The sequence below is a fragment of the Mirounga angustirostris genome, unplaced genomic scaffold (genome assembly GCF_029215605.1).
Source record: "Mirounga angustirostris isolate CCGP_5_RB_7025 unplaced genomic scaffold, mMirAng1.0.hap1 SCAF_3, whole genome shotgun sequence".
NCBI lineage: Eukaryota > Metazoa > Chordata > Mammalia > Carnivora > Phocidae > Mirounga > Mirounga angustirostris.
The window spans coordinates 157,504,612-157,527,846 of NW_026991711.1; the positions used below are offsets into that span (position 1 = coordinate 157,504,612).

Below are 23,235 nucleotides of genomic sequence, written 5' to 3' on the forward strand. Positions count from 1 at the left end.
AAAAAAAAAATAGTTTGGTGGATCAATAGAGGAAATTGATAGATGAATTGGTATGTGATAAGCAGGTATAAAAAAATTAATGGTAGAATTTGGATGGTGAGGGTATTCACATTCACAGTAAAATTCTTTCAATTTTTCTGTTCATCTATAAAATACAAGGGGAAAAATCCCCATGACAAGGCTTGCCCCCCAGACCAATTAGATCAGAATCTCAGGGAATAGGTCCTAGGCTTCAGTGCTTTTTAAGCTCCCCAGTGATTCTAATATGCAACCATACTTGAGGACCACTGGATTAAATGGTATGAAGTGAAGTCCAGTTAGAGCTGATTTGATTAAGTAATCTCACTACAGACATGTAAAGCATGTCAGTGTTAATTTCATCTCATTTGCTCCAGGAGCTTGTTATAGGGTTAGCACACCAGATCGGCCCAGATATGTAAAAGGCAGTTGGTAAAGTTGGTTGTGAAATAATAGGTTGTCTGCTGAAAAATAAGGCTATTTGGCCACTATCTGTGTGCTTTGAATATTTTCTGGAGTCAGTGTTACATTTAAATATAATCATTTATATTTGTTTAACCTTGGGCAAGTCTTAATTTTCTTGAATTTCATATTTTTTTAAAAAATTCAATTCCTGGGATATCTGGGTGGCCCAGTTGGCTAACTTTGGACTCTTGATTTCGGCTTAGGTCATGACCCTCAGGGTTGTGAAATCAAGCCTTATGTCGGGCTCCATGCTGGGCATGGAGCTTGCTTAAGATTCTCTCTTTCCAGGGGCGCCTGGGTGGCTCAGTTGGTTAAGCATCGGCTCAGGGTCCTGGGATCAAGCTGTAGGTCCGGCTCCCTGCTCAGTGGGGAGCCGGCTTCTCCCTTTCCCTCTGCCACTTCCCCTGTTTTTGCTCTTTCTCTCTCTCAAATAAATAAATAAAATCTTTAAAAAAAAAAAAAATTCTCTCTTCCCTCTCCCTCTGCCTCTCCACCCCGCACCCCACTGTGCATTCTCTAAAAAAAAAAAATTCAGTTCTTTTCAAATCTATTTATCAAAATATTCAAAAATAATTGATACTTTAATATTTGTTTCTTTTTTAATGCATTCAATAACAAAATCTAATAGTGTTTTTATAAACTAATTTCAAACTAGTGATAAGCACAGCTTCTCAAGATATTTGCAGTAACTGTTATGTGATATGAAAATATCTGTGATGTCTACTGGAAACAAAGTAAGAAGTTCTGCTAACACTACTGTGGTGTGCTGCCTACATTTTTTTATTTTTAACTGAAACATAGTTGGCATACAATATTATATAATTTTAGACATACAACATAGTGAATCAGTAAGTATGTACATTACAAAATGCTTACCATAAGTGTAGTTACCATCTGTCACCATACCAAGTTATTATAACATTATTGACAATATTCCCAATGCTGTACTTTTCATCCCTGTCTCTTATTTCATAACTGGAAGTTTGTACCTCTTAATCCCCTTCACCTAATTCACCTATCCATTCCCCCCCACCTCTGACAGCCATGTATTTATGAATCTGTTTCTGGTTTTTTGTTCATTTGTTTTGTTTTAGATTCCACGTAGAAGTGAAATTATATGGTATTTGCTTTTCTCTGACTTATTTCACTTAGCATAATACCCTCTAAGTCCATCCATGTCATTCCAAATGGCAAGATTTCATTCTTTTTCAATATTCCCAAATATTCCAAAATATAGAAGAGGAAGAAAAACTTCCAAAAATCAGAAACAGATTCATAAATACAGAGAACTGGTAGTTGTCAGGGGTGGGGGGTGGTGAAATAGGTGAAGGGGATTAAGAGGTACAAACTTCCAGTTATGAAATAAATAAATGACAGAGAAAATTATATAATATTGTATGTCAACTATAATTAAAATTTTTTTTAATGTAGGCAGTAAACCACAGTAGTATCAGCAGAACCTATTATTTTATTTATTTATTCATTTTAAGATTTTACTTATTTATTTGAGATAGAGAGCAAGAGTAGGGGGCAGAGGGAGAAGCAGGCTCCCTGCTCTGCAGAGAGCCTGAGGCAGGGCTTGATCCCAGAACTCCAGGATCATGTCCTGAGCTGAAAGCAGATGCTCAACTGACTGAGCCACCCAGGTTCCCCAGAACCTGTTACTTTAAATGTTTGGTAGAAGTCACCTGTGAAGTCATTTGATCCTTGACTTTTGTTTATTAGGATTTTTTTTATTGCTGATTCAATTTCATTACTAGTAATCAGTCTGTTCAAATTTTCTATCCCTGATTCAGTCTGGGGAGATTGTATGTTTCTAGGAATTTATCCATGTTTTCTGGTTGTCCAGTTTGTTGGCATATAATTTTTCATATTCTCTTATAATCCTTTGTATTTCTGTGATATGGTGTTTATTTCTCCTCCTTCATTTCTGATTTTATTTACTTGAGTCCTCTTTTTCTTGATGAGTTTGGCTAAAGGTTTATCAGTTTTATCTTTTCAAAGAACCAGCTTTTGGTTTCATTGATCTTTTCTATTTTTTCAGTCTCTCTTTTGTTTATTTCTGCTCTAGTCTTTATTATTTCCTTCCTTCTGCTAACTTTGGGCTTTTTCTTTTTCTACCTCCTCTAGGTGTAAGGTTAGGTTGTTTATGTGAGATTTTTCTTTTGCCTTGCTGTACGCTTCCCTCTTAAAAGTGCTTGGGTTGCATCCTATGTTGTTTGATTGGAGCACTTAGTCCATTTACATTTAAAGCAATTCTTGATAGGTACTTACTGGCATTTTGTTAATCGTTTTTTTATTGTGTTTGAGTTTCATCTCTTTCACCTATAAAATGAGGAGGGGAAAGCATACCTCTCATCTCCTTTTCATTAGGAAAGCTAGTCGACATTACAGGCTGGGTGTATAGATTACTATTTAACCTTTTATACCTCAATTACATACTTTAGAGGTTATCCTCAGAATCTTAAGGAAAATACAACTTTTTTCTGCTCATATTCCTACAACAAGGGCTTAATGTTTTTGATAGTCTTTGAAAGCTGAAACACTTGAAACTATTGACTCATGGTGTTTTTATGTCATACCTTGGGCTGGCACATTCCAAAGGGACTGACTTCATCAACCCAAGGGAAAATGCTCTTATACCATAAAAGTCTTGCAAGATAATTTAAAGGAAGAGCTGCATACTAAACATGATCAAAATAATCTTCTGTGTTCTCTCTACATTGAATAATTGACTAAAATATTACCTATGAATCATTTGATAAAAGATTACGTTTTAGAATTGACTTAATGATTGGTATAAAGAGTGGGTTTTAGCTGCTAATATAGACTGTGTGAGAAACTGCTGCCCCAGATTCAAACATGGTCTGAATTTTATTTTCAATGTAATGTACTATTCCATTTTATAAATATGCCAAAATAGATTTATCCTTTCTTCTGTTGATGGACATTTAGGCAGTTTCCAATTGCTTACAAACAACACCGATGTGATGAATTATTGTACATGTCTCCTTGTACTCATATATAAAAAAATTCTCTAAGCTAAGTATAAATCTTGAGAGGAGAATTCCTGGATTGTAGGATTACAGATGTTGAATTTTACTAGAGTTTATTAAATTACTCCTGAAAGTAGTTATACCAGTTTTGAAAGCAGTCTCTATAATAGAGACATGTGTTAACATGGATCAGTCTCATAAAATAATACTATATACTATTTAGGCATACATTTATAGTAAAATTATTAAAAAGGATTAAGAATGATAAACAAGGGGCGCCTGGGTGGCTCAGTCGTTAAGCGTCTGCCTTCGGCTCAGGTCATGATCCCAGGGTCCTGGGATCGAGCCCCGCATCGGGCTCCCTGCTCCGCGGGAAGCCTGCTTCTCCCTCTCCCCCTCCCCCTGCTTGTGTTCCCTCTCTCACTGTCTCTCTCTCTCTGTTGAAAAATAAATAAAATCTTAAAAAAAAAAAAAAAAGAATGATAAACAAAAGACCTTGACCTAAGTTACTGCTGTTCCTGAGACTGGCTGATAAGCTAGTGTTGGAAGCTGCTTGGATTTTAATCCCCCCACCCACCCACCCAGATCTCTGTGGGGCAGCACAATGTATTTGCTTCTGTGTTCTTTCCCCTATGAATGTCCTGAATTAAAAATCATGCCAAATAAGACAATACAAAAATTAAAGTGCTTATAAATGAGAACATGCCATCTGAAAAGTTTCAGGGCATTTTACTGTGTACCTAGAGGTTGAGTTAAGCAAAGATAAAAGAAGGATCCAGCTTAGTGGAACAGGAGAGAGATCCTGAGACAGAATGTGTTTTTATGCAGTCTTTGAAAAAAAACCAATATTAGCAATCACATTTTTAACAGTTCCTGAAAGTGTCCAGTAACTATAGGCAAGAAGTGTTTACCCTCTACAGGTAGGAAACAAGACACACAGAGGGGGAAAAGTTGATTTAAATAAAAAAATTTTGGATGAAATTTTTTCTGATTCAGGGATAAGCTCAGTAATGTTAATTGTTGGTTTGTATGAAAGGGTGGGTAGGATAGGAAGAAAATGTGGAAAAACACAGTTTGGAGGTTAGTGAATAAATATTAATAATTTCATTCCCCCAAATGATCATTTTCTTTAAAGAGAAAGATATGTCATCTTTCTCAGTTAGTGTTAAAGTATAATTTATTGTATAAGAACTTCATTTATTCAACTTTTATAATTCTGTCAATAAGACTGTCATCTTGCATATTGACAATTCTAATTATCCATATTCAAAATGTTTTTTGAATGTTAGATATCACAATTTTTTAATTGAAATTATTACCCACAAAGTCTCACTTTTATATTCATGAGTCATGTTAATTTGGAGTTTCCATAAACAATAGAAACCAAATTAGTTATCTCCGTACATGTAAATGGCTATAGCCTACTTTAAGCTATTGAAATAGCTATGTTAGTTGAAATAGCGTTCTTTACATATTAGAAAAACTTGGGATTGCTTTTATAACTTTTAAGGATTCTCTGTGATTTTTCCAAACTCATGACATCTTATTTTTCTTTTTAGAGTTGTGTGTGTGTGTGTGTATATGTATAACATATATATCCTTTTAGAGTATGTGCGTGTATATATGTATGTATATGTATATGTGTGTATATATATAATATATCCTTTTAGAGTATATGTATTAATAATATATATACACATAAAATTAATAAGCCTCATTTTATTATTCTTCTGTTTTACCCTAGATAAAAGTTAAACAGCTAGAAGAACAACTACATTCTTTTACTGAAACCAGTTCACAGAATGACCATCTACGCAAGTTGAACAAGGCTCTAGAGAGCAAATATGCTCAGGTGTGATTAATAGCTACAAAACAGATTGCTGTTATATTGTTTTAATTAGGTTTTAAGAAATTGATGCGTTTCTCCCCACCTTACCATATAGTCCCAGAAAGATGAATATTCTCTCATTTGACTCAATTCACAAATATTTTTTAAACACCCCCAATGTACAAGGTTTTGCTGAACTGTGAGAAAAAAAGATGCCTGAAGTAGGACTGGGACATTCCAACTTATTTATGCTCTAATTGTAGGCTTAGGAATGTACTCATAAACTTTATTATAGAATTAAAAGTTATATCTTTCAGAAGCAAAATAATGTTATGAGTGAGCATTCATAGGGAGCATCATTTTAATGAAAGCATCGAGAAACACTTTCATAGAGGAAGCGGTTTTATAATTATTGGCAAATTCAGAACTCAGTGCCAACAAGATACACCTGCACCAGACAGCTCACATGAAAGAGGCATTAGTATAAGTGCTTACTTGTCACTGTGGTGGCTGCTGAGGCTGAAAACCTTTTGTAGTTCATATAAAATTTTAACACATGAATGGAGAAAGACAAACAATGTAACAAAACATTTAGTGAAGAAAAATAATCAGAGTAGTTACATAGAAGACGACTTCATGTAAGCTGCTTGTAGTAAATGGTCCTATTTTTTCTCCCCAAGATTCACATTCCCTCTTTCACAGAAATTTCTGAAGTTGTTTTGAAAATTTCAATGAACACTTCACAAAAATGTAAAATTATCATACCTTTTCAAAAAATGCTAATATTATCAATTGAAATCAGTAGTACAAAGCCACTTACTCAACAAAGATGACATAACCCAAAACATTTACACTATTCAGTAGTACAAAGCCACTTACTCAACAAAGATGACATAACCCAAAACATTTACACTATTATAGGCTACACTTCAGAATCATTATGGCAATAAATTAATGGTTGAAAAATAATTAAAGCCATTATTCCTATTAATAGGACACAATATAAAGCTAACTTTAAGAGCTGATTAATTACTTAGGAGTCAGATATAGAACCTCAGGAAGAATTTTTGTCACCTCCACACACTCCCACAAAATAACTGTCCTCTTTTTTGTTTGTTTGTTTGCTTGCTTGCTTTTTCTTTTCTCCTTATTCTCCGGAATAACATCTAATTCAGTAGTTTCCAGACTTACAAATTTGGCCAACTGTAAAAATTATTTTTTGTTGAGAAAAAACTTGCCATGATTCTTTGTTCTTCTACATGTGACACTTACTGCCTCTTGTTTCAGACTCTTTTCAAGAATGAATATATAGCAAACAGCCTTGTGGGACAGAGATGGCGTCATCTCTCTCCTGACCAAAGGGCAGGCATGCTTATTGTCCATTATAGAAGATTCAAGTTCCATAAACTCAGGGTTCCTCTTTTCTAATGCTACTCATTGCATGTGCTAGTGCCATCTGGCCCTCGTATTGCCCTTAGGACTCAGGGAGTGAATGAAAATATGCTGATGCCCATGCTGTTTGTTGTGCCATGAAAATAAAGTCCTTTGTCCCTTAAAAAAAAAAAAAGAAAAAGAATCCAGGAATGTGTTACCAAGAGAAAGTGATTCATTTCAACAATTTAGATTTACCATGTATGAAATTAAAAAAAAAAAAAATCTTAAATACTCAGTATGTCTAACTTCTGTATCTATAATATTTTTGTTTGTATACCACTGGTAACCAAGGAGGTAGAATGTGTCTTCAAAGAGAATACTGTTAGGGTTCTAACCATCTGACTATACTAGAAAAGGGGGCCTCATTAGATACACTCTCCTACAGGGAATTCGATTTAAGGAAGGTCTGTTTCTTCACTAGGACAACTTTACAGTGTGATTTCTTCATTCTGAAAGCAAAGGAACACATTTTCAAGTATACTTTCCATCAGAGCTTCATTTAGAGTACTGTGTTGTTCCTCCTCATAAAAGGAGCACTCATTGAAAAATAACTCTAGGCTTAGTCATTTTACTGTTTTTAATTGGTGATGCCTCCAAGAAGAAGGAAATCTCCGGAGAGGCCTGCGTCTTCGAAATTGTTTGAAAGCTATAGGCCCCATGTAAACAACGTAAGGGAAAGAACTTCGTCAGTTGGTTTGCCCAGTGTTATTCCCAACTCTGCACGCCGTGTGACCTTTGCACCTACTCTGACTACTATGAGAGCTTCTCAGGAGATTGGAGACTCTAGAATCTCTCTAAAGACTCTTTTGAATGCTATTAAAACCATGGAGGGAAGACTGGAAGGTAAAATAGACATTCTTGCTTCAAGACCATTAATTAATGAATCACCAAATTTTCTTAAACGGGATTCGGTAAGTGAAGACCACAAATTAAGTCATAAGGAAATTTCAGATTTATACAACAATGAAGAAAAGTAGTAACAATCCAGAAAGATAATGTTTGGAGGTATGAGTAACAACAAGGAAGTTAGGTTCTTCACAAATAAGAAAAACTGACAATGTAGATTGAAACCATCATTTTGGCTAGCACATAACTAATTTTTAGAAAGATTTGGATTAACAATAGCCATTGAGATTTTTTAAATCTGATTTTGATTTTTTTAAAATTCAAAATATCTATCTAATCTTAATATTCATGGTAAAATGTTTAGATAAAGCCTGCTTTTAAAAGAGAAATACATTAATAAAAGCCCCAAGAACTTGAACATTGGAAAATATTTTCCAAAGAAAACTTTTTAGAGTATCCATCTTTGCTTGATATTTAAAAATAGAAATTACTATATAGTTTGTATTCTAGAGTTGACTACTATTTAGATCTTTTCTGTAAACATTTCTGCTAGTGGCCTTTTCATATGTATCTTAAAAAATTGGTAAAATTATAAAAACTGTATTCTTCCTTGAGTCCCTTTCTAGAACAAAATCGAGTAGGTTTTCAGAGTCTGTGAATTGACATCCTTTGTAATATTTTTGGAACCTTAAAAAGTATTTCAAATGTTATAGGTGAAAAGTTTTAAGGGAGTGTAATAATGTTGAAGAAGATGTAGAGAAAAGATACTGTTTTTTATTGCTGTTGGAAGTGTAAAATGTTACAACTTCTTGTGGAGGACAATTTAGTATCATTTCACCTCACAGTTATACTTTTAGGACTTTCTCCTACAGATATACCAGCTTATACATATGACATGCTTCCAAGATTATTTATTGAAGTACTGTTTGTTAATAGCAAAAGACTGGAAGCAACCAAAATTTCATCAGTAAGAGACTAGCTAAATAAATCATGGTGTATTCATGGTTTGGAATACTGTTTGAACATATGTATGTATATACTATATATGTATATAGTATATATGTATTATATTAAAACAGTCAAGGTTCAGAAGAGTATACATAGTATTTTACTATTTGTGTAGTAAAAGGGGTAGGAGGATAAAAAATATATACATATGTGAGTATGTGTGTGTGTGTGTGTGTGTGTATATATATATATATATTCACTTGTAATGTATAGAATAGCTCCACAATGCATCATAAATTGGCAACATTATTTTCGAGGAAGAAAACTGGATGGCAGGGAAATTTTTCACTTTACCCTTTTGTATCTTAATAATGTGACACCTATTCAAAGTAATTTTATGAACATTTCATTTTCAACAAAAGTGAAGGTAGAGAAAGAATGGTCTTTTCAACAAATGGTGCTGGAGCAGTTGGATATCCATATATAAAAACAAAAAGCCTATGATTCATACCTCACACCATATGTAAAAATTAACTCAGGGGCACCTGGGTAGCTCATTCAGTTAAGCGCTGGACTCTTGATTTTGGCTCAGGTCATGATCTCAGGGTCGTGAGATTGAGCGCTGCTTGCCCCTTTCCCTCTGTTCCTCCTTGTGTGCTCACTCTCTCTCTCAAATAAATAAAATCTTTAAAAAAAAAATCGATGAACTCAAAATGGATCAGTCCTAAATGTAAAACCTAAAACTGTAAAACTTCTAGAAGAAAACATAGGAGGAAATCTTTGTGATCTTGGATTACTCAGAGATATCTTAGATTTGACATCAAAAGCATGATCCATAAAGGGAAAAAAAAGATACGACAGCTTATGCTCTTCAGGAATATTAATAGAATGAGATATAAGCTGTAGACCGGGAGAAAATAGTTGCAAATCACATATCTTATAAAAGGCCTTGTCTCCAGAATGTATTAAACTATCAAAACTTATTAAGAAGAAAACAACTCAATGAAAAAAAGATATATGGATAATAACTAAGTACTTGAAAAGATGTTAAACATCAGTCATTAGGGAAATGCAAATTAAAACCACATTGAGATAGTACCACACACCTATTAGAATGTATAAAACTGAAAACTGATCATACCAAATGTTAGTGAAGATGCAGAGCAACTGGGACTCACACACACTGCTGAAGGGAATGTCAAATGGTACAACCACTTTGAAAAATAGTTTGGTAGTTTCTTTAAAAACGAAACACTACTGTATAACCCAGCCATTCCTCTCCTACATAGCTACCAAAGATAAAGCATAAATCTATACAAAGTCTTGTATACAACTATTCACAGCAGCTTTATTTGTATAGCTTAAAGCTGAAAGCAACGCAAGTGTCCAGAAGGTGAATGGATGAGTAAATTGTGGTATGTCCTACAATAGAATACTGTTCAGCAACAGAAAGGATCAAACTATTGATACATGAAAAAGATGGAATGAATCTCAAAATAATTATGCTGAGTGAAAGCCATTCAAAAAAGAGTACATACAATATAATTCTATCTATAAAAAATTCTAGAAAATAAAAACTATCATGACAGAAAACAGACTAGTTGCCTTGTGTGGAGGTGGGGGAACAAGGAGAGACAGAAGGGGGAGATTACAAAGAGGCATGAGAGAACTTTTGAGATGATAGAAATGCTTATTATCTTGATTATGGTTTCAGGAGTTTATACAGATGTCAGAACTGTATGCTTGAAATATACACAACTTATTGTAGGTCATTCATACCTCAGTCATGCTGTTTAAAAAAGGATAATGTGAACATATTACCTATACAAAAGTTAATTACATTAAAATGTTCAACATTCTTGAAATGACAAAACTACGGAGGTCTAGAACAAATTATTACTTGCCCCAGGGCAGGGGATGGATTTGGGAGAGTGTGTGTACAAAGAAGTAGCACATGTGGATTCTTTTGTGGCGGGATGGGGCAGTTCTGTATCTTGATTGCGATGGTGTTCATGTGAATAACGTGCATGGGATCAGATTACATAGAGCTCTGTGCATGCACACACACAGATGAATGCAGGTTTAAAAAAATGGGGAAAATGGAGTAAGTTCTGTAGTCCATTTAATCTGCTAGTTAACAATAATGTACCAAAGTCCGTTTCCCAATTTTGATGTTGAACTATAGTAGTGTAAGATGTCACATTAGAAGCAGGGTGAAGAATACATAAGACTCTGTGCTACTTTGGCAACATCCTATGAATCTAGTTATTTCAACACTTTTTAAAAAAATAATATTTAAAATAGTGTGATCATTTGAAATGATTGTGTAGATATACTAAAAGTATTTCAGGGATATAAAATCCTAATACTTCTAATTAGGATGCACTCTAACACTATTTTCTTGACACTACTTAGTATTTATTTGTCTTTGTTTTTGTTATAGTCTGCATTTGTTATACTCTCAAATTCCATGATAATCTGTTTCCCCCCCATTACATCTGACCTTCATAGTCTTATCTCCCTTATCACTTAGCCTGTACTTTCCTGGAGATTGACATCTATTAGGTTTGCTCGTGTTTACTCACACAGTTTTTGTTTTTTTTTTATTTTGCTTTGTAGTTTTCTTTAAAGGGAAAAATAGCTAATAAAGCTGGTGGATTTATTATAGTGGATAAGCATATTAAACATTTTAAGTTTGGTTTCCAAATTGCTGTGTCTTATTCTAATTGCTGATTTACAGTGCTTTGTTCTCTACTAAGGTGAAATCCATTCTTGAAAAGAATGAAGAGGAGCTCTCACAAGCCATGAAGTGTCGGGACGCAGCCCTGAAAGAGAGCCAGAGGTTGAAAGGGGACCTCGAGGCCTTGGAGGACAGAGAGAACAAGAAGGCAAGGCATCAGTCCTTTGTGAGAGTTTGTTACTGACACGAGGTGCTTAAGAAATCTTTTACAAGTCCTATTCCTTCATTTCTTGTTCCCTTGAATAAGAATGAGGATTGATCAGAGGAGGATTATTTTTCCTAAAGATAACTTTAGAAGAGCTGCAAAGTATTTGCCTTAAAAACACATCACTTAACTCCCAATCTTAAAAGAAAATGTCCTAATTTTTTTCTGTTGAAACACATCGGACCTTGGTAACAAAAAACTGTCTACTTAAGTGTTATTAAGACGTCACTAATTCTGATGGCTCTCAGATGTGTTCTCTTCTGGCCCCATCATGAGCTCACTGAGCAGACCAGCCTGGGACACGCACATGGAGAACCGGGAAGTTGTTGATGCCGTTGCCTCTGGTTAATACGCACGCTGTGTGGGAGGCCACTGTGGGGAAGCACTGCAGTTCCCCACAGGATGTGGGGTCTAGTGTTCCTTTTTCTCTAAGTCACAATAGCTTCAGATCTTAACAAGATAAACATGCTTCCGTTGTTCCTCTTAGCATTCTACCCATGCTTGCTTTCCATACTCTTGCCTAGAAGTAATGGGACTCAGCAACAGCAGAATAACCAGAAAGGATCAAATATCTTTGTCTTGTTTCATTTTCTCTTAGGTGGGAAACTTTCAGCGACAACTGGCAGAGGCTAAAGAAGACAACTGCAAGGTTACAATTATGTTGGAGAATGTGCTGGCTTCTCACAGTAAGATGCAAGGTGCTCTGGAAAAAGTACAAATAGAGCTTGGGCGGAGGGATTCAGAGATTGCAGGCCTCAAGAAAGAAAGGTACTGGAGATTATTTTTCTGTCTTTGTGCGTGTAGCTGTCTGCTGCATTATAGTAAGGAGCGGCGTGCAGTCAAGAACAGTCACACTAAACTAAAGAACTAGGCCCTGTTTGAGAAAAGCATCCTAGGAACTTGACCGGAAAGCAAGATCTTTTGGTGAATGCACTAACCTCGGCCTCTCGACTTCCCAAGCTGCTCTTACCTACAGGCCCCGGCCTGGAGCCACAGCCTCCACCCGGGGTCCCCCACCTCCTGCCGGGCCGTGCCTGATGCACGCTGGCTGCCCCCGCAGCCGCACCCTTGTATCCTGGCCATTCCTCCTGCCCAGTGGGGTTCTGTGCAACGCAGGGTTCTTTGTAAACCAACATGCTTATTGGATAGTCTTTAGTCAAGGGGAGATTTTTGTTTGGAACCAAGGACCTCCCTTCAGTCCTGAACAGGTTTTTCTTCCAATTCCAACCCAAAGTTTGACATATTTCCCTCTCCCTATTTTACTACTCACTAAATGTATGAATATGACCATTCACCCCCTTTACTATGCTACACTCGTAAAGTCCTCTATTTTTAGCTTTACATTTCAGAAATGGTGAAATGTAGACCTGTTCAATGAAACGCAATATTATAAAACATAAAGACCTAGAAAATTAGGGAGAATCTGGAATTAGCAATGAACATAATTTTCAAAGATTGAAAATTCCCGTATTTTGTAGTGATGTAAAGGAGTTGTATTCTAGAAGTTCGTGTGCGATATTGCTGCTTTACCTGTCCTGTTTCTACACCCTTTAAACCTGCTCTTGGGTCTACAGAATAATAGTTGTCTAGTCTAGGTAACTAAAGCTAAGTGCCTACTTGAGTTTGAATTATCTATATATTAGTGTCCTATTTATTTATTTATTTTTAAAGATTTTATTTATTTATTTGACAGGGAGAGAGAGACAGTGAGAGAGGAAACGCAAGCAGGGGGAGTGGGAGAGGGAGAAGTGGGCTTCCCACGGAGCAGGGAGCCCGATGCGGGGCTCAATCCCAGGACCCTGGGACCATGACCTGAGCCGAAGACCGACGCTTAACGACTGAGCCACCCAGGCTCCCCTATTAGTGTCCTATTTAAAGATTAATAATTATTTTAGAAGAATAATTGAGAACTACTTCTAGCCATGTTTTATGAGTAAACTCCTTCTTTGAATGTTTCAAGTTGCATAAAAGTTTCCCCTTGAGGTTAATAAACAAATGGTTTGAGTTTAATAATTTCTCTGAAATATACTGTAATGTGTATATTAATGGTGCATATACCCTCTGTGTTATGGGGGAACAGATGCCCGTTTTATATTCTCCATTGTACTTATCTTTATTTTTTACATATTATAAATATATGTTACCCCTGAACTTAAAAAGTTAAGGGGATGTATTGAAAATTGCTTGCCATTCACAATAAAATTCTAGGTAGTTGTATTTAGAAGCAAAATGTCAACAACAGGCCCGTCCATCTAGAGGGGATATATTTTTGTACTAGTGATTTGTATATATGTATAAAATTACCAGCTCATAAGTTAGTCATTAACAAGTATTGACAGCTTAATGTATTAAGCCAAATTGAATCATAGCTGGGACAAATTTTTAATCTCTGGGAGCCTTAATTTCTTAACCTGAAGCTGAAGCTACTAATTGTCACCTGCCAAGTCTTAGATACTCTGAGCATCTCTACTACATATGCTATTTGAGGTTCTTGGAAGAAGAGTGCCCTGTAACTCCCAGCGGTATCATTCCTAGATGGTTCTTTTCTGCAATCATTCTTCCTGCGCTTTCCATTTTTAGGGCTCTAAATCAACAGAGGGTGCAGAAGCTGGAGGCAGAAGTGGACCAGTGGCAGGCCAGGATGCTGGTTGTAGATGCCCAGCACAACAGTGAGGTAAAGGCCACTTTTTTTTATAGATGATAATGTTGATATTTTTTATTTTGGGGGGATATTGCTCTTTTAGGAAAATGGAGTAAAATAATCAGGGAAATTTCTTTGTTCACCAAGTCTGAGTTTCGGTTACAAATGGGAAGTGGGCCTGCTGGAGCCTTCCAGGGAGCCATTTATTGGCAAACCAGGACCACAGTTATGCCTAATTTTCTCTTTCTTATATGGTTTACTTCTTTTTATTTATTAATGCGTAAATAACTGCAGAAGTTAAAGTCTCAGAGAGTAATTTGTAACTTCAGTCAGAAGTTGTTGGAGTGATCCCACTATGAATAAGGAGACATATTTACATGTGTGTGCTCACGGGTGTAGGCACTTATGAATATATCTCTACATATATGCACATATATTAAAAAGCCAGGGGTATTTCATATAAATAAGCTTTTTCTGAAAGGACATACAAGGAACAAGTGCCTATTCTTATCTATCTAGGCAGTGACCCCTGAAGGTTATAGGATCAGAAAGGGGAATTTAACTAGTTTAAAATTTTAAAAATAAAAATAAAGTTGGCTCAGTTTTTCAAAGCTCACTGGTTATCAGTGGAGCATACTTTTCCCATTGCCTTCTGAGCATCTCCTAAGCAATGTCTGTAGTAAGTTCTCACATATATACCCCAGGCAGCTGCAGTCTTGGTTCTGGTTCCATCTAATTATTGTTTCAATGGCACTTGCTGGTAAAGTGTAAGGAGTGAATATATAGTGTTACAGACTTCTTGCATCTGTGATAGTGGAATTAAAAAGAGCCTTTTCTCTTTCAGATGGAGCCTCTGCAGAAAGCTCTCGATGTAGCTAGAGAAGACAACAGGAAACTGGCTTTGAGCCTGGAACAATCTCTCCAGACAAATAATCATCTACAAACAAAGCTCGATCATGTTCAAGAGAAATTGGAAAACAATGAACTTGAGCGACAAAATTTGGAAAGCTTCAGGTAAGGGCAGGATAGTCACAGTGAAATTAGGGAAGAGCCTCTGGGAGAGAAAGGTCAGCCAATCACATAAACCAGTTTGCGCCAGTCTTCAGCTTGGAACTGGTTCTCCCCGCAGAGCCCTGTGAAGGAACCAGACATGCCTGGTCAGCAGCAGACACTAGCTAGCTGGGGTGCGTTCATTCGGAGCTCCTGCTCAGCTCTTCCCGCCTCTAGTGTCAAGCTGCTGCTGCTCCACAGGAGGGTTAAACCAAAACTCGAAGAACATCGCACGTTTCTGCCAACGCTTTCCCATCGAAAGCTGATGTGTCCTTAAGAAGCATGATTTGGGAAAGGAAGAGCAACAGCCTGGGTGGGAATAACCCATCTAGGAGTGGAATGACTCCACCCAGGCAGATCCTAAACCATTGTTTTCCCTTGGGGCCTAAAATTAGTTAGGTCAAACCCATCGAGTTCAGGTCAAGCCCCTCATTTTTTTGTAAACTGCATCTAGGTAAATAGGATTTGGATATAAAATTTCATGAAAATTTTTAACCAAGGGAAATGCAGTGTGCACATAGATCTTTATGCCTTTCGGCTAGTGGACATACTGATACGTGAAAGGCATAAAACTAAAAGGCATGTTTTCCAATTTACGATCTGTGCAAATTCTGTAATGTAGTGAAATGTTGCTAGCTCAAGAAATGAGCCAGAAACTGTTGCTGGCTTGTTTATTGGTTGAAACAAGAGTATGCTTGACTCTTTGAGTTGGATATCTTTATATTGTGAATGACTTTTTGGCTTTTAATGCTACAGGTACATGCTTTTTTCCCCTCCTTCTGTTAATGGGCTCCAGACCAGCGAAGTTCACCTGGTGCCTGATCTGCTTCTTGTTTGTAAATCACACCTTTTGGACAGTTGCATGTTCCTCTCCAGGCCTTCCTTACCTCCTAAAGATGATTTCTAAGGGTGACTTCTTTTTTTCCCCCCGAAACAGAGAACGAATGACTGAGGAGTCTAAAATGGAAGCGGAAATGCATGCTGAACGCATAGAAGCTCTAAGAAAGCAGTTTCAAACTGAGAGAGAAACGGCCAAGAAAGCAGCACAACGGGAAATGACTGAGGTATGGAGTCAAGTGACAAGAAGTGTCTCTCTAGATGAGTGCCTTTTAAGAGCAGAACCAGTTACAGGATTTCCAAGCATGGCTGCAGTTGTTCTTTGGTCCTTCTAGTCCCTCTGTGATCAATAAGCCCAATGTGATCAAGCCATCTCTGTGCTCTTCATAAATCAAAACACAAAAAGCTCCTGATAGACAGTTCTCTGCCCAGCCAAGGAGTGTCTCCATGAGAGCTTTCCCACTGGCCAGTGATAACTGAGGGATAGAGGAAGGAAGTGGCTGCCCATTGGGTAGGCATCAAATCGTCTGTCCCTTCAATTTGCTTCACTAGCACCTCTTACTCGTTTACCTTCTCTTGAGAGGCACGTATGTCCGTGCTCTGATGTGTGCTACGTGACCCTTACTTAATTGTGATCTCCACTCTTTACATGAGACAAATAGGGTAAACAGCAGAGGACCTTTGTTGAGTAACTAGAGGCTATATACAATTCTGAAGGAACTCAGAGTAAGGGTTGGGTGATAGAAGAAGGGAAACGAAAGTACACTATTGAGCCGGGCAGAGCTGACGGGGCCAGGACACCCAGTGTAAGGGGATGACCAAAGCTTAGTTACAAAAATGAACAGGACGTGTGAGCAAATGAAGAGGATTTCTTTCTCCCGATCAGAGCAGAGATTTTGGGAAATGTCTGAGAAAGAGTTGGTAGCTGAGATGGTACCAGCTGGTAGCTGACCTTGACTGTCAGAAGGTTAGAGGTGAACTTTCAGGTCAAAGTGGAGTTCTGTGGCTTTCTAAGAAATGGGTGGTGTGATGTAACCACCCTTTTAGGAAGGGGAGTCTGGTGGTAGTGGGGAGTAGGCAAGCATGAAGAGAAATGGGAGGCATGTAGACCCAAGAAAACTAGGACAGTTGGGGCGCCTGGGTGGCTCAGTCGTTAAGCGTCTGCCTTCGGCTCAGGTCATGGTCCCAGGGTCCTGGGATCGAGCCCCACATCGGGCTCCCTGCGCTGCGGGAAGCCTGCTTCTCCCTCTCCCACTCCCCCTGCTTGTGTTCCTTCTCTCGCTATCTCTCTCTGTCGAATAAATAAATCTTTAAAAAAAAAAAAAAAAGAAAACTAGGACAATTACTTTGGGCTTTCGAAGATTAGGGCCAACCAACATAGTTAAGTTGAAAATAGAGAACAATTAAATCAAAAAAGTATTTTAATAGAAAAATCATCAAACAGACACTGAATTGTTGTATCATGAACAAAGGGGAGGGAGGAATTAAAATAACTCCAAGACTTGCTTGGAGTGGCTGGTCTGTAGGTCTATATTTTGCCAAATTTGGTGTATTTAGCGACTGCAATTTACAGAGACCATTTAGAAAATTTGTAAATTACAAAACACTATTTAAACATTAAAACTTTATAAGGGAAACAAAGGTACACTGAAATTAAAGGCACCTTTAATCAGAGATAGTTGTCAGAATACTTATAAAATTTAAATCCTTTTAACAAGGATCACTGAAGATTGTGAACTTGTGGGGAGACCAAGGGAAGAGTGAGAGTTGATGTTGGTGGTTAGCAGCAGGGTGGGCTCAGGGTGCACCACTCAAGAGTCCCGGCTCTGCCTCTTATTAACGGGGTGTTAATTAACTGCAGATAATTTCAGAGTCTCTATTTCCTCAGTCATAAAATGGAAATCATCATAACTACTTTCCAGGGTTTTTGTTTTTGTTTTTGTTTTTTTTAAGTTGGAAAATATATGTAATCATCACAGTGCCCGAACATAGTGAGCACAAAGTAAGTGATCATTGTTAGGGCTTACCCAGTTTTGACAAAGCTGTGATTGAGGTAATGGTAGAATATAAATAAAAAGGCCAGCGCTGTGGAATGGAGTTAGGATCTGAAGGAGTGAGCCAGTGTAGAAAGAAGATGCACAAATAACAGCACGTCAAACACTACCAGCCGTGCCGAGCACTGCATTCTTCTCCCCTGTGTGCTGCCACCTCTTCCTAAAAACCAAGCGGCCCTGATGTAAGGGTCCTGGAGGAGGAAAGGAGCTCTGTAAAACGATTTAAGTCATGTTAAAAGATAAACTGAGGCATATTAAACATTTTAAGAGTTTATTTGAGCAAAACTCAGTTCAAATCAGGCAGTATCCAATCTAGCGTTAAAAAGGAGCTTCAAGGAGTGGTACAAGATGAAAGGCTTTCAGAGGCAGCCAGGAGCCAGGAACAAGGTATATTAGGCAGAAAAGCAGGTTGGTTATAGAAAAGCACCTTCCTTTAGGGGATGGCAGGGGTTTTATCAGGCAGATTACTTGGTGGTTAGCAACAGTGAACATGCATTTCAAGGTTTTGAGAGAATACCGCACACTAGGGAGACTGCGATGATTATTATAAGCAGGATAATTCCCAACGTCTAGAGTGTCCTTTGGAGCCATGGTCCCCAAGACCCAAACCAATCAGTCTAATAAGGGAAGGACTCTGTTGAAGGAGTCACTTTCTTAAGCCAGCTAGCTTGTTCAGTAATCAGCTGAGTCTCAGCTTCCCCAGAAGTGTAGTCTAAGTGCAGCATGTGGTGTTGTCCCCAGCACAAACACCTCCTTACTCAGCTAAAAGATAATCGATAATATCCTATTATCCAGAACAAGTTCAGGCAGAGAGTCTAGGGGTTTTTGTTGGGCAGCTATTTATCAGCAGATTCTGCAGTACCTTTAAGAGTTAAGGAGAGGTTTCTGATTGTAGCCCCATTTACACATACTGCTAGCCAAGGCACTAGGGATCTGCCAAAGGAAGCTAATTTTGAATCGTGAATGCCTCCTGGTAAGTACTGTTTTCAGTCTGTGGCTCAGGACTGGAAAGGTGACAACAGTGGAGGCCAGTAAAATTTAAGTCTGTAGACCACACCAATTTTATTCTAGTTCCCTTTGCCTATGTCCCTTGTTTGTACAGAACCTGGATGCAAGATTCCCCAGGCTTAGAGTTTTTAACCAGAAGCAGAGAAGTTGACCCTTGGGTGTAGGGAGTATGATACAATGGAGATGGGGGAGAGTTTGGTCCAGAGAAACTGACGCATTGGAAATCAGGGAGAAGTGTGTGATGGGCAGAACTACAGGATCACCAACATCATGGCATTTCCACCAGTTGTTTGAAGGTTGGATTACACCCTTTGCAATGGCATCATTTTTGCAGGCCAGAGCAAGGCAAAAGGTAGGCAAAAGAATCCTAAAGACCTTCATGGTATAAGAATTAGGAAAATGATGGTCAGAGAGAGAAGGAAGAATGGAAAGAAACATTCTTGATCTGACATCTTAGGCGGAAACAGTCTACCCCAATGTCAGCTACTTCTCAGTCAGTTTGATTTTGAGGCCTCCACACCTCATATTTACATAGGACCAGATGTCAGATGGAGCCTTCTTCAGTTGTGAAATGTGCACCAAAGGTTTGATACCTTCTAATTTGGCAGGGGTGTCAGTGCTCAAGAGTACTTAGTAGGGTCCTTTCCAGGAATCTCCCTTTTGCAGAAGTATCCACGTGTAACAACAGCTGACTTTAATATGCTCATGTTTAAAGATCTGATGAGAGTTCACTCTAATAGAATTGATAAGGATATTGGCTTATATCTGTGATATACACCATTTTAAGATAATTGGAATTATGACTGATAAAAGAACATACCAGATTTTTAGGAATTTCCTACAATTGCTAGAACACATATTAATAACACACATTGTACAAATATAAGACTTATCATCACTTATTTGACAGTGCTTCCCATGTAATTTAGCATACCAAATAAACCTAATTAGTTTAACATTTCTCTTTTACATGGTGAGACACAAATACTTTGAGATCAAAAAAGACTCCATTTAGAATTTGATTTGGGGAAGTTGTCAAAACATTTGAACATTTGACTATGATCACAAATTATTATGAAATATTATTTAAACAAAGTGACAATAGAAGTTTTAAAGGCAAATACAGAAAGTTATATAGTTGTGAACAAAACTTAGCTCTTAAGAAAACCCAGTCTTCTCAATGTTAAGTAATAAAAGACAATGTGAAGCACAGTAAGTTATTTTGCTAGGATGTAAAAATCTTTGTTTTTCAGGGAGATTACCCAAAAGATTTAAAAAAAAAAACCAAAAACCTTTCAGAGACTCTTATCAAGAACAGACCAATAGTCCAAGAAAACTGTCCCTCTAATGAAGAGAAAACCAAATTCTAATTTTGCACCAAATTCATTCTTTAAAAACAACCACCTTGACCACACATAAAATTCCTTTCTCAAGACTCCTTTTCCACAAACCAACTCTTTCTTTTATCCATTCAAACTTTGTTCTGTGTCTTTTCCTCTTTCTCATTCTGGAGCAGTCAGTCATTTTACTTCCCTTACTACTTCTCATAGTTATTATTTTGAAGTAATTTTAATTACACATATTGACTAGAATCCTTAACCCTTAGAACCCTTATTCCTAGTGAAAACTAAGAAATAAGCAGTTGTGGAGTGTGTTACACTAAAATTCTGTGGGTTGGCAAGTTTATAAATACATTTCTTACTTTCTAGAAGAATATTCTTCCTCATGGTAAACTTTCTAATGTAGCACACAAAAAAAATGTTTACTAACCCAAATATCTTTAGTTTCTCTGTAAAAGAAAGCCAAAAGTGGATAAACCTATGTTTAGTAATTAATGTTTTGGTATTTTATTTGGAAATGATCTAGATATTCAATGAGTATCCACCATTTAATTTATTTTAGGGTGATTTCAAGGTTTCTAGTTAACAAAAAATTGGGTAATTTTACCCAAAATTGGAAAATTTTATCCTACCTCTCTTTAACAACTATGTTTAGATTACTGATGAAAATTTCATGAGATATTAAACAGCTTACCATGATCTCAAATTTCTTGCTGACAAATTCTGTAACAGAGATAGATGAGCCTATCTGACTTTTAGTAAATGTGGTAAAACAGAAGTATTACAGCTAATGCTGATAATTCTGAAGACATGGATATTTTAAGTAAAAGGTAGCTTAAGTTTGTTGTTTTATTTGTTGACGATTATCCTAGATCTTGTGAACTTGATATGTATAAATACTTGTCTTTAAACCAATTAAATAGAGCTCTTGATAAATTCATTTCAAAGGTAAGAAAAAAGTCTCTAACGTGCATACAAAGACAAACATACAGACACAAACAGATCTTACAAGTTTCATTTTACAACTTTAGTTTTGAGACAGGTACAATAATGCAAAACTCACTAGTTTATAAAAGAACAGTTGGATCCAGATTCTGTTTTTGGCAAATGGAATAAAATTAAGGTTACCTGTTCAGGCTCAAGCTTTTAACTCCTATTTGTGAAGGAGAATTTTAAGATTTTTCATGGGCCTACTTTTCAAAATATCCTTTTTTTTTTTCCCCCTCCTGGAAGAATTGTCTTCATTCTTGGAAAAGACCAAGTAGAATACTTACATTTCAAAAGTCACAGAAAAAGAATATAAGTTGCACCAAGGAGGATTTTGTTCCCTAAATCCAGATCTTTTACAATATCTGCAAGCCTTAGATGAATTAGGGGAGTTTTGGGGATTGGTAAAAAATTTGAATTAGTCTAGGCCTGAATTTATGTTCTTGTACACTTGATTTATAAGACAAGTACAGTTTTTGATTTATCAAAGAATTGGGTTACAACCTTTAATAATATACAGACTGACCCACCCAGCCAACTACATTATCTTCGATTTGCTTCTTTGTATCCAAAAGATTCCTATGTTGCAGATTTAGAGTTGTGTGTCTTTGGAATATTTTAGTAAATGCTCCCATAGAGACTTGAGAATGTTTCTCTTTCTCTCTAGGTACATAGTTTCATTTTAGCTGAGGGGAGAAGGACTTTTCCTTTTTCCTCAGCTTCACTCTGACCCAAAGTATCAGCACTCACTAGGTGAACTGCTGTTGACAAAAAATACTGCCATCATGGCAGGGGGAAGAAAGGAACTTCTAAGTCTGTCAGGCTCTGAATATGGCCATCTTCTGACCATAGAGCTACTTGAAATCCTTTCAGATATCTTGCCAGGTTTTAGCCATGACAAACAGTAAATATTCCTAGCATTACTGAACAACCCCATGGATGCAAGAGGGGTCCCCAGAGAGGACACAAAAGATAATCCCCACCCAAGATCCAGAGCCACCCCCAAAGATAACCAAAAGAATTGTCCTGGCTGGCATCAGTCAGGTTCCTAGCCAACCATAATTTTAGAGCCTCTAACCTGATGGTTGCCTAGCCAAGTTCTCAGGACACAAAACCAGATAAACAAGAAGGCAGTAGTTGTCCCTCGGAGACAAAGGATCAACTACCAGTGGGTACCCGAAAGCAGATTCACAAGACACAATTCAAAGATCTAATTCTTACACCTATCTTTTCCCTGTCAGTCTGAATTTGGAAGGGATGTGAAATTTTACCTTCCTCTCTCAACCAGACACCACAGACATTTGAGAGAGCTGACTTTGGTAAGACTTGTCACCCATTGCTAGCTTCTGCTAGTTTTCCAGATCCTGTCTGTAGGCTGTGGGCAAGTGGGGAATTCCAGCGGGTCTCATTCTAGTCACCAGAAACAAGAGAGGATGAAAAATAATAATTTTCCTTCTACCCATTGTAAGTGCTTGGCTTTGCTTCTCTAGAGTACGTCATCCATGGATAAGCTTATTTAGGTTAAAAGTTCTCCATGGTAGCCACTGTACTTCCAAATTATCTGTCTGTTCAGCCTTAAAGTTTTATTCACCTGAGGCCTCGCACTGGACCCACTCCAACTCTGGACCCAATTTGATTTTAGGGTCAGAACCAATCTAACTCCAGTCAGTTTCTGGACCTAGTTCAGAAAAACAAAGGCTCAAAGTCTGACAGCTGCTAACACAAAGCCGCAGAGCGAGGATCCAATAGGGACTTACTGTGACCTCCAGAGGCTTCAAGGAAGCAGGGAGCTCAGTGGGTGCCTACACCTGGTTGCTTGTTGCTCCCAGGGATCATTG

The 23,235-nt window shown here is 37.4% G+C and overlaps 1 protein-coding gene and 1 non-coding gene across 3 annotated transcripts in view; one reads left to right on the forward strand and one right to left on the reverse strand.

The window, feature by feature from the left end:
- CCDC150 (coiled-coil domain containing 150) overlaps positions 1-23,235 on the forward strand; it is a 77,544-nt gene that overhangs the window by 48,624 nt on the left and 5,685 nt on the right. For both annotated transcript variants that reach the window (XM_064586856.1, XM_054506075.2), the window contains 6 exons: positions 5,224-5,331; positions 11,295-11,423; positions 12,079-12,248; positions 14,061-14,154; positions 14,966-15,135; positions 16,109-16,235. In XM_064586856.1, coding sequence (XP_064442926.1) covers positions 5,224-5,331; positions 11,295-11,423; positions 12,079-12,248; positions 14,061-14,154; positions 14,966-15,135; positions 16,109-16,235 — 798 coding nt within the window. The remainder of the gene's footprint in view (positions 1-5,223; positions 5,332-11,294; positions 11,424-12,078; positions 12,249-14,060; positions 14,155-14,965; positions 15,136-16,108; positions 16,236-23,235) is intronic.
- On the reverse strand, positions 22,119-22,189 carry LOC123840086 (small nucleolar RNA SNORD56). Its single transcript, XR_006789898.1, has one exon. It is a non-coding gene; the product is annotated as a small nucleolar RNA SNORD56 (small nucleolar RNA).